This window comes from Hydra vulgaris, chromosome 15 (genome assembly GCF_038396675.1).
Source record: "Hydra vulgaris chromosome 15, alternate assembly HydraT2T_AEP".
Lineage (NCBI taxonomy): Eukaryota > Metazoa > Cnidaria > Hydrozoa > Anthoathecata > Hydridae > Hydra > Hydra vulgaris.
Genome location: NC_088934.1, coordinates 55,791,036 through 55,809,171, shown reverse-complemented (window position 1 = coordinate 55,809,171; position 18,136 = coordinate 55,791,036). Strand labels below are relative to the sequence as shown.

Genomic DNA, 18,136 nt, shown 5'->3' with positions numbered 1-18,136 from the left:
TTGGTGGTTGTTTTTCTGACTAAAAAGGGTTGTTTTTTTTTAAAATTTGATTGTAAATGAAATGTCATCATCTTTATAATGATGACAATATGACAATCATATAAATACTTATAAAGAAAAAGAAAAAGTGTAGAAAAGGTCAATGTAGAATAGACTTACCAAGACCCGTAGTTTTACGGGTCTGGTCAGCTAGTTTTTTACGAATATTGTTTATCTGTAAAAAAAAAAAGTTACTTGTCTATTGCTTCGAAAAGAAATTTTTGCTTAGTAAAATAAAGTCTAAAAAAACTTACTAGTAAAATAAAGTCTAAAAAAACTTACACATGGACTCTGAGACATAAAGTACTTTTTCTTCATTTATGTTTAAAATAACATTTTATTACTAGCATTTGTTAATGACCTAGGCCTAGGTCATTAATAAATTTAGACAAAAGTTTCAAAAAAGAAATAAATCATAGACAAATAGATAAATAGATGAATAGTGGATATCGATGAAACTAAATACTGGATATGAATGAAACTAAATATGCAGGGTTAATATAAAACTAAATATGCAGGGTTAAAACTAAATATGCAGAAAATTGAAATATGTAATAAAATTTTTTTATTTATGTAAACTCTTTAAAATAAAGTTATTACAAATATTTATTTTGTATATTATATATTTTGTAAATCTTTTTTTTAATTGGATTTTAAGAAATTAAAAAATTTGCTTTTGTTTTTTGTTGTAAAGAACTATCAAAAAAACGGCAGAAAAAACATAAAAAGCATAAAAAGAAAAAAGATAAAGAAGAAGCAGAAGATATTGATGTAGTGACAGAGGATAAAGAAGTTACCCAAACATTGAAACTTAAAATTCGATTTGCTGGAGAAACCCTTACTGCTAAGTAAAAGTTTATTATTATTTATGACATTCTTTTTATTCTTTTCTCTGCTGCACTAAACATCACTGACAACATTTTAACCAGACTATTATGAATTAAGTTTTCAAGTAATCAAAAGGATCTAAACGTTAAAAGCACCAATTTTGAAAAGCCCTATGTTAACCTATTAGTTTATTCTTAGTTTAAACTTAAGAACAAATTATTTTTAGTAATTTAAGATAATTTTTATATAAAATATTAGAAAATTTAAGGAATTATCATTAGGAATCATCATAAGAAAAATCAAGGAATTAAGAACTTTATCACAAACAGATTGTGTGCAATCGCCTTTAAAAGTCTTGGAGATAATTTAACATTTATTCAATAATTTAAAAAAATAAATATTTTTTCATTCATTTATATAACACTGGTGAGGCCACAAGTGGGTACTACTATGAAGTATTTATAAATACATTTTTGTATTTGGGTCAAATCATTATATTTTAACCAATGGCCTGTGGCTCACCATCTCTGATTTTCCTGATTTTTACATATTGTTATGTGCATCATGTTGATAGGTTAAATTTGAAATTCTAGACTTCCAAGTACAACAGTTCAGAAATTAACGCCTTACAAACATGACACAGTGGCCTCCCTAGAACTATTTTCTGGAATTCGGGAAAAAAAATAGGCAAATAAAGGTTTTTAGAACATGCAGCGACAGATACAGATATTTAGTTGATGGAACTAGAGATAATAGCTCCCTTAAGCAGTAACCATCATAGTATTTGTAGAAAAGAGAAAGAGTTTTGACTTTGTGACAATAGGAGTGATGGTCAAGCTTGGCAGATAGAGGTTTATCTATGTCTACAATGTGTCTAACATCAGAATTTTTTTTATGTGCTGCATATTGAGTATAATACTCCCATCATACTCAATATGCAACTTATAACATGCAGTTTTTTGAGTATTTTCTGTAAAACTTTGCTGTATTTTTAAGTATATTTTTATTAATTTTATTTTGTTTTTTTTATGAGGCTAATTATATAAAAAATGCTAGTTAGATGCAAATATTTATCTTTTTATTTATAGTAAATAAATAAATGAATCAAATTATTTGATTCTTAACTTATATTATATATACAAATAATATAATTTTATTTAATTTAGTTAAAAAATAATATTGTTTACTTGCTTAATAAAGTTTAATTTTAATTTTAAATTTGCATTAATGTGTTCAAAAGATCAGCTAAAAGAAAAATGTAATCAGACTCTAGTGATAATGCTAATATATACTGTAAATAATGCTAATATATACTGTAAATAGTTAAAGAAAAAAATTTAATAATAAAGTCTGACTGTAAATAACAAATAAATTCAAATAGAATAGCACTTTAAGTGTATTATTGATTCTATATTATTAAGGTTAACCATTGTGCAGCAAAAGCATAAGTAATCCTTCATCAACAAATTTAAGTTTTAAACTATATGCTCAGGAGATTAATGAAAACTGACACTTTTTAAAACTCGGTGACAATGAAAAAACTTATAGTTTAGTGTTTTTTTTATTGCCAAACCATATTTTTATTAGGGGTCATAAAGCTCGTCACACTAAATTTATCTTTTAAATGAAAGTATGATATTTGCTCTGGGTATTCGTAATACCCAGCATAGCGAGAATCGTTACTGATAGTTAAACATATATCTAGTTACAGTAACATTAGTAGATTTAGAACATAGTGCAAGTGAGGAAAAAAGTTTTAAATCGTAAACATTTTAAACAGTTAATTATATTTTGTTTTTTGAAAATAGTTTTAAAAGTAGAAACATTCAGTTGTAAACATTAAACCAGTGATTGCAAAAGTTGAAATTAAAATTAAATTATAAAAAATTTAAATTAAAAATAATAAATTATTTTACTTCTTTTCAATTGAGCTTTTTAAAAAAATTTAATAATTTAAGCATATATTTAAACTTTAAAAATATAATTCTGTTTATTAAACCAAATTTTTTTCTTTCAAGAACGTATTTCTATTTTTAACACTTATGTTAAAAATAAATTAGCTGCATTTCTATTATAAGTTAACACAAAAACAATGATTTGTTTTATTTTTTTAAAAATAATACTTATTAAGAATCTGCGTAATTAACCAGTTAATGTTATATGTGTTGCATAAATTTTATTTAATTCATGAAAATATAGATATAAAATAATTAGAAACAAAAACACGATTTTTAACTTGTTTAATTATACATGTTTTTAATTAAAATTCCTATTAGAAATATGCAAGCTAAAAAAATATTTAAAAAACAACAATTACAAACTAATGTACAAAAATACAATTTTATACCAATGCGACCCTCCCCTCCCCTCCCCCATTACTGCAAAGCAATGCCAGGGATGTTGGGAAGTAGGGTGAGGAAATTTTTTTTTTTTCGCAATTAGATTTTTTTGGGTTAATTCAAGCCCTGAACACTAAAAAAGATTTTAAGGTTTGGGAAAAGACTTGTGATTCAAATCTTAATAATCAAGATGATTCATGTTTAAACAATCGTATCACATATCCAACTAATTGTGTATTGTCATTCAATATGGTATCCTGAGAGCTGGATCTATAAAGATCTTTAGAGTGTAAAAAAAACTCATTTACCATGTCAATCTTTTGTCTGTAATATTATTTATTATTGGCAAAATATAGTTAAAAAGTAAAAAATACTAATCATGAGCTGTTTTAGAAATGCCTAAGAAAAAAGCCATCAACATTTGATTTAGATAAATCTAATGATGGTTATGTAAGTGACGTTTGTAAATGTGAATTATGTGAGTGACAGTGGTAAAGTTTTTCTTAGAACTTTTCCTCAAATACTAAGTTCTGACTTGGAAAATGGTAATTGGGTTAAAAGGGATTTTTAGAAAAATTTATTTGAAAAGCGACAGCAATAGTGACGAAAATGACTACAAACCAAAAAATATCATGCTCAATTCTAGCATTTTTGATTTGCACTTTTGAATCATAGATATAGCTTACATATTGGTGATTTGGTACCAAGTTTTCATTTCTCAATCTTGCAATATGAGAAAAGTATAAAAATAAACAAAAGAATAAAAATTTTTTTTTTTGCGAATTAGTTTGATAAAATAAGAGTTGTCGTATTTTTAAAATTTGTGTCTTATGTTTTATACTGACATCCTTGGCTTATATTTAACTTTTTTTTGTATTGAGAATGATGTGACTATTTACTCAATACACAGTACGCAAAAAAAAGTGCGTTCTGATGTACGCAATGCGTTTTATGAAATTGCCTAGTAGTGAAAGAGCATCGATAGAATAACCAGCCCAAACATAAAAAACAGTATTTCAAAGAGGGGCGAATAAGAGATTTGCATAGGTAGAGAAAGGAATCAGGAGTAAAAAAATGGCAAGTACAATAAAGAGAAGCAGCCTTAGCGGATGCTAATTTAGCATCTGATTGTATATATGGTTTCCATGAAAGGTCAGTAGTGAACGATAATCCAAGAAGACATAAAGAAGAGGACTCAGTGAGAGAGTTCATTAATATAGGAATGTCGACAGTATTGCAAAAGATGTTTGAAGTAAATAACTGAGTTTTGTTGGAGTTAAAATCAAAAGCCTCAATCTGTTATAGAAGAGAGATCAGACTCAAGATTGGTTGTCTGTACTAACCATTTAAAAAATTAACTGTTTAAAAAACTGTGCTGACTGCAGAGTTTTTTAAATGATTAACACAATAACAATAAAATTGGGTTTTCCCCTTTTATAAAAAAATGTTTTGCGCTTCAGTTCAACTGAATATTTTTAATAAAATAAAATTTTTAATTAAATGAAGACATTTAAAAAATAATTTTCATAATAAATAACCTTGCTATGCTTGAATAAAATAAGGAGAAAAAAAATTTATTAAATAAAACTTGTCAAAGTTGAAAAATTAAGTAAAAAACAATAAAAAAAATAGTAAAAGTAATAAATAAAAAAAACAATTAAAAGTAATAAAAAAGAAGGTTAACAAGCTTAAAAATTTAAAAATTAAAACCACTATCACAAAAAATTGTTGAAATTATTGCAAAAGTTTCGACTGAAAAACATCTAGAAGGACACCAAATACTAATCAATTTCTTATTTTCAGTTTCTGGTTTCCATTTCATTACTTTAACTTTTCTTTCAGATGTTTCCATTTCATCACTTCATTTCTTTCAGATGTTTTGAAATTATCAAAATATCATTTACACAGTATTATTGTTTTAAAATTATTGATGTAATTTAAAATTTTAAATGTTTGCACTTTTTTTCTGTTTTTTTATTATTGCTAAAATATTAACTACCTAAATGTCTGGTTATTCAAAATAGCCAAGTTAAAAATCATTTTTATTGATTTCTTAAATTAATTATTGAGAGTTAATCAATTCAAATTTTCTTTTTATGATTAATCTATCAGTAAGTAAAGATTTTAAACCCTTCCCTTGATTTTTTTTTTATTTTTTGCTGTAGAATTTATTTTTTGAAAAAAATGAAAAGTTTGTTATATTTTTTTAATCATTTTTTTTACCTAAGTAACATTTTTTAAAAATAAGAAATTTATCTGGCATAATTTATTTTTGTGGTTTATTATTTTTTTCGAAAAAAATGAAAATGTTTTTTCATTGTTATGTTTTTTATGCTTTTTCTATGACTTTTTTATCTAAGTAAAAAAAATAAGAGATTTATCTGCCATAATTTATTTTTGAGGTTTATTTCTGAACTTTAAAATACATGAAAAAATGACTTTTATTATATACCCATTTTAATAAAAGTTTTTTTTCAAAAGTATACCGAGACCCTTATCTTCATTCCTGTATTACTTTTATAAACATATAACAAATACCAAAATTGAAATTTGAATAAATTTTACTTCTATAAATAGTTCTTTATATATATATATATGTTCGAGGAAAAAAACTAGACAAATAAGCGTTTGTGGAGCACTTAGGAACAGTCACAGAAAAAGGATGACACTTAATTGAAAGACGAGTAACACGAGAATGAATTTTAGTAGATGGTACAAGAGACGCAAGCTCTTTAGAGCAGTGCCCATAATAGTATTTGTAGAAATAAGAAAGAGAGCCAACATTACGACGATGTGATAATGGTTGGAGGTTGGCTGCAAGAGCAGATTTAACTATGTTTACAATGCGTTTTTGCACCTTGTCTAAAAGAGAAAGGGCATCGTTAGAAGATCTGCCCCAGATATGGCAACAGTATTCCATACAAGGCCGGATTTGAGATTTATAGAAATAAAGAATAGAATCCAAAGTAAGAAAGTGACGAGCTCGATAAAGAGATGCAACCTTAGCAGATGCTAATTTTGCAACTGATTTGATATATGGTTTCCAAGAAAGATTGGAAGTAAGAGTTAATCCTAGAAGATGAAGAGTAGATGACTCATCGAGTACATCACCGTTCATAAATATAGGTAGATCTAAATTATTGCGATAACTGATAACGATTGGCTGAAAAAAATTGAGTTTTATCTGTATTGAAGTTTACCAGCCACTGTGAGCCCCATGCTGTAGCAGAAGTGAGATTCTTTTCAAGCTCAAGTGCCCCCTCCAAGCAATCAGAGAGTGTTGGTTTCCTATCTTGACAAGAGTAAATAGTAGTATCATCAGCAAACAATGCCACCTTAGATTTGAGAATATCCGGAAGATCGTTAATGTAAAGTAAAAAGAGTATAGGGCCAAGGATAGAACCTTGAGGAATCTATGAAGTTACAGAATAAGAAGAAGAGTGTTGTCCATCAAGAACAACTTTTATACTACGATTGGAAAGGAAGGATTCAATAATCTTAAAGATGTTGCCAGATACACCATAAGAAGAAAGCTTATGGAGAAGACCAGCATGCCAAACTTTATCAAAGGCTTTTGAAATGTCAAGAGCAATGGCCTTAACCTCTCCACCTTTATTTAACGCACGATAAAACCTATCAGTTATTACTGTTGGCAAATCAGCTGTAGAATAAGAAGATCGAATTCCATATTGATGGTCAGAAAGTAAGTTGTTAGATTCATGATGAGAGATTAAGTGTTAATTAAAGATACAAAAACTTTGCTTAGGATAGGAAGAAGACTAATGGGACGGTAGTTAGACGAATCAGATCGCTCCAGAATTTTTGAAGATAGGGATAATGGATGCCACTTTCCAGCAGGCTAAAAGACTCTGATAAGCACTTGTTAAAAAGTTTTAAGAGTATAGACGACAGCTCCGGAGATCACTTCTGCAAGACATCAACAGGTATGTTGTCTGGGCCACAAGCTGTAGAAGAGTCTAGGCAGGAAATCACTTTAGATACAGAAGCTGTAGCGATACGAATGTCAAGAAATTGATCAACCTGTTTGTTGGCAATATCAGGTAGAACGCAACTAGTGGAATCAAGAGATGATATTGATGAAAAGTTTTTAGCAAACAATTCAGCTTTGTCTTTAAGTGAAGTGACAAAGTCTGAACCATACAAGAGAGGTGGAATTAAAGATATGCCCTTATTATTATTACTATTAAAGATTCTCCAGAAGTCACGAGAGTCTAATTTTTGAGATGAGATACGAGATTTCATGAGCTGAGAATAGCGGCCTTTGGCTTTAGAAAAATACCTTTTTACAATGGTTTCTAGCAGTAATAAACAGACGTCTGTTTTCTGGAGAATTGTTTTGCTGATAAATATGGAAGTAACGGTTTCGATTGGCAATCGCAGCAGCACAGTGTGAGGAAAACCATGGAGGAGAGTGAGACCTGGAATCGTCAAGAGGGAACAAAAGAATCCATGCCAGCCTGAATCCATGAAGTTATGTAAGATGCACATTTGTCGACAGGAAGAAGAAAGGTTTCTACCCAAGGGCCATCACGAAGAAAATCACAGAAAGAATCCCAGTCAGCTTTACTGTAGTTGTTAGAGGTTGAGGTCTTGAGATGAAGGAGAGCGATATAGAATAAAGAGAAAGGCAATAGAGTGAAGTGGTGCTAAACGAAAGCACATGAAAGAATAGTCTGTGGATTCAAACCTAGTTTCACGACAAATGGGTGAATTCTTACGAATGTAAATGCCCAGGCCAAGCATGTGACTATCGAAGTCTTCACGAATTAGAAGGAAGATAACCATCAACACTAAGATCACAAGATGAGACAGCCGAACTCAAATTAGTCTCACAAAGAGCAAGTAGGTCTGGTGAACTTTGCAAGAGATTTTTTTTTTTTTTTTTTTTTTTTGTTATTCACCTCCTCAAGGCTGAGAAGACCACTACAGTTGAGGAGGCTACTTAATAGTGGTTATAACCCTCTCTCAACTCTATAACTCTGAAACACGAACCTTGATGAACAAGGCCGCTGCGCGGAGAAGCAAGTTGAGATAAGACTCAACAGAAAAAAAGTTACTTCGAAGACCACGAATATTAGTGAATGATAGGTTTAGAGAACATGGTGATGATGATGGTTTTTTGTGTTTTATAGTTTTTGGTACTTTATTCATTTTTAAATTAGATTGAAGAACTTGACTCAAAGCATAGATAGTACTCAGAACACCGTTTAATAGCCCAAGCAATTGCCTCATTACTACTAATAAACCCTAAGCCGTAACAAAGGGCTCCAAATGTGGCCTCTGCAATGCCCACCAAAAGTACAAACAGGGACACCATCCATGCGCAACATTGCACTGTTAATACTTTGATATTTTTCAGCTGTTGATGGAATCAGCCTCTCTTAGAGCTACCACAGAGTTCAGGAAACCTGACTACCAGCCGGCCTCAGAACCATAAAACTGAGTTTTAGAGCTGTACCCTCATTAGGAGATAGTAGAATGAGTTGCCTAGTCATAAAAACAGAGACACAAGCAAAACCCATGCATTGAGTCAAGAAGATCCAGCATTCAACATCCTAAACTGGAAACAATGTATTCAAAATACATCTGCGCCAGTCTATTAGATGAAGAAGGGGTGCTAAGCTGGTCAACAGATAGAATCTTTTTACCCTTTAAATCTTTGCCTAGGAGGCTTTCTACAAGACAGTAGCCGGATGCATTTAACATCTGCCCAAGATAAGTATTTTTATCAAGACACCATCTCTAGCCTTTACTCAACCAAGAGCACCAAGGAAGGGGGTGTTTTAAGTCGGAGTTGGTTATCTCCTTGCCTTTACCTAAAAAGCCGTAAAAGTTATCTCCTCGCCTTTACCTAAAAAGCCGTATCCTACTAGGCAGCAGGACATGAAGCAGATTGTACTGGGTTACATGTTACCAGTAGCAGGATAACCTGACCATATGTGGTTTTGTTATTTAAGGCAAAATAAAAAAATGAAAAAACCATAAAAAAAACAAATAAAAATAACTCTTAAAGCAATGTGTTCTTTCATTTCAAAAAAAACAAGTAAAAATAGCAAAACAACAACTTTAAGCATATTATTACAATCACCACAGTGACTAAGTGTAAACTGCTTCTTAAAACGTAATATTGCTGATGTCACATTATTTGAAAAATTTGTAATATTACAGTACACAAGATACATGTTAAAAAAAGGCAAGTAGTTAAAAAATCAGTTGATAGTTGTTTTCCATTATTTATAAAAAAATACTTTTTTAAACTTTAGCAAAGAAATGATTGAAGTAGTAATTATATACGTTATTATGAAAATTAAAATTCTTATGACATCAAAGTTTATGAATCTAAATTTTCATTTATCTTGTTAATTGTAAATATCTTTTTGGAAATTACATTAACAGTAAAAGAATCTACATAAACCTTCATAAATCTACATAAACCTGTTTTACCTCGGATCTATGTTATCTTGAATTATCCTTGGATGTTATTAATAAATTTTTATACATTGTTATTTATTATTTTCCAATCTTTTTCACTTTAGTTCTTATCACTTTAGTTCTGATTTTTTGTTACTGATAAATTTATTTTTATTTATTTCCAGATTAAAAGCTAGAAACAATAAAGGTAACTTTCTTGTATTTAAAGATTAATTTATATAACTTATTTTGTTTATTATAATATAAAAAATTAATATTTGTTTTTTTTAAAGTGATAAATTTTTATCAACCTTGATCATTATCACACTTATCGCCTTGATTAAAAATTTTAAGTTTTTTACCTAAAATTTTTAACTTAATTTCTTTTAACTAAAAATTTCAAGTTTTTAGTTAAAAGCAATTAAGGCTAAATGGACGTTATATAATAATATTAAATATTACTATTAAAAAATTATTAAATTGTAGTTGTTTATTTTTTATTTTTTTATTTTTTTATCATGATTCCCTGCTGATAACTGGTAACTACTGGTAAACTACATTTAATCATAATAGATTTAAACCTGAGTTACATCATTTACTGTCTAGGATGTTTAACATTGATTTTTCTTGATTTTTCTTATGGTTTTTTGCTTTTGTTTATTAAATAATGATAATTGAATCCTTGCTGTAATCTCCTAATGAAGGTTGAAACGCAGTTTAATGGTTCTGAAATGAACTGGTAGAGGAGTAATTCCTTGTCAATTCTACCAGGTCATGCCACCTGAGATAAAACTCAGATTTTGCATCAAAGTTCAAAAGTTCAAAAAGAGTTTGTTGAAGATTTCAGCCTTAAACTAAGGGTAAATCCTAATGACTTTTTTTTAAATAGCTTATGGATTAAACACAGTCATCCAGCAAAAATAATGATTTTAATGGAATTTTACATAATTAATGTCAAGGCTCGAATTAAGCGTATCACAAATTTTGATTGCTTTTAACACATAGCGATTAGTTTTTTCCTTAAAAAGATATTTTCACAATTTGTTTTAATAAAGTTTAAAATGTCTAAGCAAATTTTTTTTTCATTCTTTTTTTGATGATGCACCAAATTAACTTATAACTAAAAATTTAAATTATTATTTTATCAACAATTTTATTTTATTAATTTACTACTTTAAGTATATTAAAATATATATTAAACTTGTTTTTGTTAAAATTTATTTTCAATAGTTAATCAATGCTAATAGAAACCAGAAACTTTTTTTGCTTCAACGTTTTTCGCTTTAACGATCCTGAAGTTTTTAAAGTTATATTTACCTTGATTTACAGAACGGATAAAGTACATCACAGTAAATTTACTAATAAACTAAATCAAAACAACTAGCTAAGTTACTACAGTTACTCAAATATTAACTTATTTACTATATTAATTTAATTAATATACTCAAACACTCGCTAAAGCCATACAAATGTTTCTATTTATAACTTATATGTTGTTAACACATTATATAAGCAAATAAAAGTTATTTTAACAAGAAATGTTGAATAGAATATGAAAATCGTGATGCCATTTTTATTAAATTTAAGTTTTATTTAAAGCGATATCAAGATTAAATATTTTCTATAATTACGCAAGTTGTTTTTAGGAATTTTTTTATAAAGAAATCTATTTGAACGAATGATTTCTTCTAAAAAAAAGTATTCTAAAATTCTATCATTCAAATGTTTTTGCGATTAAAATTTAAAACTAAAAAAAAAAAAGGAAACAATTGAAAAGTTTTAATGTTTAATAATTATAGTTTTATTTGCGGAGGTGTCTGTAATACCCAATGGCATAACAAGGGTCATTCCTGAAAGTTAAACATAGGGTAGATTAGGTAATATAAGCTCCTTGGTAATATGAGCATATTTAAAGATTTCTTAGATGTTAGCAGTGAAGTTTAAGTTGCTTTGCATTTTTTTAATCAACTTAATGTGGTGATAATAGAAATCAGTACAATTAGCGTAAATTTATATGCAGTAATTAGCGGCTATAATCTTATTAAAATGCTAAAATTTTTTGTGTTGTTAAAATAATATCATCACGCGTGAATAAATCTGTGGCGCAAAATTTTGGTACTAAAATAATGTAATTGATTTTTTCGTAAAGAAAAATATTTTGCCTTAAAATCCAAATCGTTTTTGTTTGAAAAACAATGCATAGAAACATTTAGTTTTGACTTTATTTAAAGATGCCATTTTTGTGTAATATGAACATGCTTAAATTACCCAGTATTTTTCATCGAAATTACCTAGTTTAAAGTCCTAAAATAGCAGTGGTATTAATTGCTTTTTTAATAGAAACAAAACATAATAAAAATATGATAAGTTTTGTTAATAACGAATTATTATATTCCAAAAATTAGTTCTAATTGTCAGGTTGTTTTTTTTTTACTAAATTAATGTTATTTTTTTGAGCTAATTTAAAGTGCTCATATTACCAAGTGGTCTGGGTAATATGAGCACTTTTGCTACTTTTTAAAACCTCTGTGTTTTAAGGAAAAAGTTTCGGGTGCCCAAATATCCAAGTGAATCATGATTAGAGATCCCTAAAAATTGTTTATTTGCAAAAAGTTTGTATCCAGCATAATTATTTTTGAAAATATTCCAGTTTTTGTTTAAGTTGCTTATATTACCCTAATCTACCCTAGATATAGATACAGTAACAATGTCAGATTTATAACATAGTGCAAGTAAGGAAGAAAATTTTATTTAAATTGTAAGCATTTTGAATAGTAAATTTTTGTTTGTTTCTTAAAAAATAGTTTTTAAAGTAGAAACATTCTATTGCAAAAATTAAACCAGTGATTATTGCTATCATTAAAACAAAAATTAAATTATAAAAAGTTTAAATAAAAAAATAGATTATTTTTTATCTGTTTAAGGAAATTTTTTTTCCAAAAAACTTTTTTAAGCATATACTTAGACTTTACGAAATATTAATTTATCAAACCAAATATTTTTCTCACTTTTTATTACAAAACAATTTGAACAAAAAAATTTAATGAAAACATTAACTTAAAAACCATTTAAATGAAAAAATTATTTATACTAAATTTTTAATAGTAATAGCTAGTAATTTTGCCGGTTAACCGGATAGTCGGATATCCGGATTTCCTTTTGAATATAAAATATCAATATTCAAATAATAAAATCCGGCTTTTAAATTTTTCGAAATTGTCTTAATTTTTACAAATTTATATTAAAATACGAAAGATGATTCAAAAAAGAAATAAGTTTAAAAATGAAAAAATAAATACTTAAATTTAGACTCATCATCCTTGTTAAATTTAGAGAATTTTTACCGCAAGCCGCTGGTAGTAACTTTCGAGTATGCTTCGCAAAAAAGGATTACTATTCTTTTTTGTACATTAATTTTCATTCTGGACACATAATTTTTTTGTTCTTAAAGTTTAATTCTCTACAAAAGTAATAACAAATAAGAGCCATAATGTGTAGTTATAAAAAATCACAAATACAAATCACAAAATCAAATACAAAGTTAAGAAATACATGAGAGAAAAAAACTTTAAATTTAGTTCTAAAATAAAGCAGCACAAGGACGTAAAACAAGATTTATTATTATATAAAATATTATTAAATGATAATAAAATTATTATTAAATATAAGAAATAACATTATATAAAATCGATTATTACGTCCTTGAGTGGCTTTAGTATTTCAACGGTAAACTTAACTTGTAGAAGCGTATAAGAATTTAGGTAAGTAATTAGTTTTTAAAAAAAACTTATTATATTTGTAATGAGTTTGGACTAGTTATTATTTATTAAAACAATTGTTTTCAGCACTTTGCATTTCTTGTTGTTAAATAAAACATGTTAAAAAGTTATATAAATTAAGTTAATTTATTAAGCTTTCAATGAAGTTTACTATTTGAATATCAATTAGTTATCAGTGTAATGTCATCTAAATTTTATAGCAAAAAATGTGCGGTTACAGCAAAGTTTTTTTTGATTATAGTGGCTGGTAGCAAAAGAGTTTAATAATAAATTTTCACAATTAATTATGACTTAAAAAATATTTCTAATTTTTGCAATTAATGATGACTTTATAAATATTTTATAATAATATCTAATAATATTTTATTAAATTATATTAAGTTTTTTTTAATGATAAACTAATTAATGATGAAGAATAAAGTTCTAATAAGGTTATTGAGTTTTCTAAATTAAGACAAAATTAGCGTTTAATTTAATTACCCACCTTCAAAATACCTAACACTTGTGTCTACCCACCTTCAAAATACCTCGCATTTGTATACTCACCATTAAAATACATAATATTTGTATACCCACTATCAAAATACAATACTCTTGATCAATGCTACGCAATGGAAATGAATGAAAAAAAATCAAGCCAATTAAAAAAATTGTTTGTGATGTGATGTGTAAGAGTGTATGTTTCATCAATATCTTAATGTCTTTGATTTTTTTAAAAATAGTTTTTTAAACAAGTTTCTTGATGCTCAACTAATTGACAATGATGATTATGGGGGGTGTTAATCATTTGTAGACTACAGACTACACAGTGATGATCATTCAGACAACAACATTTAAAGAATATAAAGTGATGTTGTCTAAGGCAAGAAACTAGTTGCGGGCTCTACATTGCAAAATGTCAAGCAAGATAACTAAGGGAACAAAAGAAAAGTTTGACGAAAGACAGCTGCATTGTCTTGGGTGACTTTTCTGAAAACTACATGTTTGTGATTAAAGATTAAATCCTAAGTTACTATTGAAGCCAAAAATTAATGCAATTTGAATTACATTGTCCTTTAACAAGTAAAATCAGCTTAAAGTAAAATTATTTTGGTTTATTAAAAAACAACAATGACTATTGTTTTGTTTATAAAGTTTAGACACATAGTGAACTATTTAAGGAACATCATCCTTGTTAATTAAAACTTTTCAAAATGTTAGGATGATGTTCTACCACGATTGTCTGCAAATGCAACTCTACAAAAGCCCACAAATGACCAGTTATTGAATTGTAATTAAATATTTGGCTTCGTTGAAAGTTATAAAAGGATAGCTTTTTTTAAAACTCAACAAAAGTAAGACAAGACATGAAACTAAAAACTTTAATTTAACCCAGAATCTATAAATGAAATAACCCAGAATCTATAAATAAAAGCTTTAAAGAAACAAGTGAATATCTTAATTTAACAGGCATTTTTTTATATTGCTGGTATTTAAAAAACTTAACCTTATCAACACAATAACATCAATAAATTGAAAGTCAGTGAATTTATCATGTGTAAATATAAAACATTTCATTGAATTAATAGAATACATGAAGTTGAATATGAATATTAATATAAGATTTTTTGGTAAAGTTTATGCATCTGCACAATTTATTTAACAAACAGTTTTTACCATCAGATGAGCAGATAATCGGCGGCTTCAATTACAAATACTAGATGAATAGATGTATATACTATTAAGACCGTTAATGCGTCTAAAAAAATCTCAACACAAACTTCACACTTTTTGTGTGTTTGTTTTTGGAAATATTTATCATAGTATTTGTTATTTTGTGTTATTTGTTTTTCTTTATTAGTATTATTTGTTTTTATTTATTAGTATTTTTTAACATAAATATCAAAATCTGGTATTAAAATTTTAAATAAACATCACAATTTTGAGGGGTTAAGCGGGGAGCAGCAGGTATCAGCTCAAAATTAAGTAAACACTGCAGCATTTTTCAAATTTTCTTAGTCATTTGACTTGTATTTACTCAGTGCTTTTGGCGTGCAGTTTCTCCTCATTCTAGTTTAAGTAGTTTAGACCATGTTGATATGATCTCACTAAAACTTTTTTAGTTTTTTTCTTTTAATTATTAATTTGTTATCTCCAGATTCACTTGCCCTGTCCTTTTTATCACATAATCATTATTGGCATGTTTTTTGAATCATTAATTACTTTTGAGTATCAAGTAGGTCCTATTTTTAGTTCTGTGTTGTCATCGTTAACCTAGTTACACTTAAGCCTTCCCAGGAAATGTGTGCGGTCTTGTATATTCACTTGTATGTTTTTCGTCTTGTATGTTCACGCATGCGTATATTATTTTAGACTTGGTCACAGCCGTTTGGAAGTTTTATAATATTAAGTGTTGATGAAAAAAGTTTCAAAAACAAAAAAGCAAAACTAATAAAATAGAAAATAACTAAAATAAATAAACTAAAATTAATAATAAAAATAATTTGTGAACCGTTTTTATTTTAGTTTCTTTAGAGTGGTTGTTATTTTCAGCAACAAAGTTTAATAAGTCAAAGAAAAAAAAAAAAAAACGGTTTTGTTATTATTATTTTAAATATTAAAAAGATTTTCCTATGTTTTATTTGTTTTGTTTTTAAAGAGGAAAGCAAAAGTATAAATTGCCATCTGTTTATAAAATATATTTGTATAATTTTAATGTAACAAGTATATATTATACCTATAAGAAAACGCTTGTGTATACTTTTATGTAAGCAGACGTTTGTGTATACTTTTTAAGCATGCGTATGAATAACTTTTTGTATTATATAAGTATAATTATTTGTTTCTAAGTATACCCACATTTAGCTTATTTGGATAAGGCATAAACATCATACACTGAATAAAAGTCCATGGTTCGATTCCTACAACTGTTCAATTTTTTTTGTTTTTCTTTTAAATACCGCTGGTCATAGTTTGCTTTGTAACCATTTATCTTTTCTCATATATATATATACAATTTTGTTGTATGTTTCTACATGATGCATATCTCATCACATTCAGATTTAAGCTTTTCAGTGTATTTTATAAGTAAGGCGCACACACATATATGCATAGTTTTTAATTAGCTTCAATTAGGCCATGCCGTCTACACATAGCCTTAAATGTTTCATATTACCTTTCTTTTCCTTTAAGTTTTTAATCCCTAATCTTTTAGCAGGCATATGTTTCTTTTTAACATTAGGCTGTAGCGCGTGTAAAAAAAACAAAAATAATTTAGGAAGAGGTAGGTCCTGAACCACAGACATTTCGTTTACCAAGTCAATGAGTTATCCAAATAGGCTGAACGTAAGTATAAATAGAAACAAATAAATATTGTTATATAATATAAAAAGTTACACATAAAAGTATACGCATGCATTACATAGACGTTTTCATATAGGGACAATAAATAAAGGAACATAGTTATTTTTTATGTAGACTTAAAACTGTTTTTTTTTTTTTTGCTTTGCTTTGCTTATCTAATTTTGTTGCTAAAAATAACAACCACTATAAAGAAACAAAAATAAAAAATACACCACTTATTTAAATTTTTAATTTCTTTTTATTGCCAATTTTGTTAGTTTCGCTTTTTTTTGTTTTTGAAACTTTTTTACACAACGATTAGTATTATAAAACTTGCAAACGACCATGACCAAGTCTAAAATAAAATACTCAGATGTCGTCATACAAGACAAAAAACCCCACGCATTTCCTGGGAAGGCTTGCTTTTTTCTGAGATGAAATTGCTTTTGTTATTAAAATGTTTGCATTGATATATTGAATATCTTTTTTACATAATCTCTTTTGCATTTTGTGGTCTGAACAACATTCTATCACAGTCTTACAAACAAAATACTTTTGATTCTCTGAATTTTTTGTCACCTAATTATTTTACTGGTGATTTTTGAATTATTAATTAACTTCTAAAAACTCATCTTGAGCCTAAAAGCTACTTACTATCTTACGGTCAACACTAATTTTGATCCTTTTTTATACTACTGACTTGTTAACTGTTAAAATTGCTTGTGATAAATGTTTTCGATAAAGTCAGGAATATTTTAAAAATTATTGAATAATTCCTTTTTAATTACAAGTTGTCTTTGATGAGCAACACTCTTTTTTATTTCCAGTAACTTTTGGAGTATCAAGCAGGTTCCATTTTTTTGTGTTGTCATCGTTTACTTAGTTCCACTTATTCATGAGATAAAATCTTATGAATAAGATAATTATTAAAAAGTTTGCATCAATATATTAAATTTATGCTGCATTTATGTTAATTTTATTAAACAAGTAAATTTATTCAATTTATACTTATTTATGTTTTTTGAACAATGTTATTGAAATATAGTTGTCCAATTCTTTTTGTGCTCAACCATCTGGTTTTTGTAAAACATTTTTGGTTTTTGACTACTATTCATTAAATATATCTTGAGTTGTTTTTTGTTTCAGATTTTATTAAATTGTTTCAAATTTGAAGAAAAAAAGTACTCTATGTTAAATAAGTTTTTTTAATTGTTTTTTAACAGATGATCTTTCAAAAAGAATAAAAAAGCAACAAGAAGATGAAGATGATGAAGAAGAGCTGGAATCAAAAGAGTAAAGAAAATTTGTAGTTTTTACAAAAAAATATATTTTAATTATTTAAAATATAAAGCATAAAACAACAGTTGCGTATGAACTAAATTTTTCTTTGAGATATTT

At 27.2% G+C, this 18,136-nt stretch overlaps 1 protein-coding gene across 1 annotated transcript in view; it reads left to right on the top strand.

Moving 5' to 3' along the window:
- Nucleotides 1–18,136, top strand: part of LOC136092340 (INO80 complex subunit B-like) — a 55,034-nt gene that overhangs the window by 11,567 nt on the left and 25,331 nt on the right. The window contains exons 2-4 of the mRNA XM_065820341.1: nucleotides 734–887; nucleotides 9,824–9,846; nucleotides 17,962–18,031. Of these exons, the coding sequence (XP_065676413.1) occupies nucleotides 734–887; nucleotides 9,824–9,846; nucleotides 17,962–18,031 (247 nt within the window). The remainder of the gene's footprint in view (nucleotides 1–733; nucleotides 888–9,823; nucleotides 9,847–17,961; nucleotides 18,032–18,136) is intronic.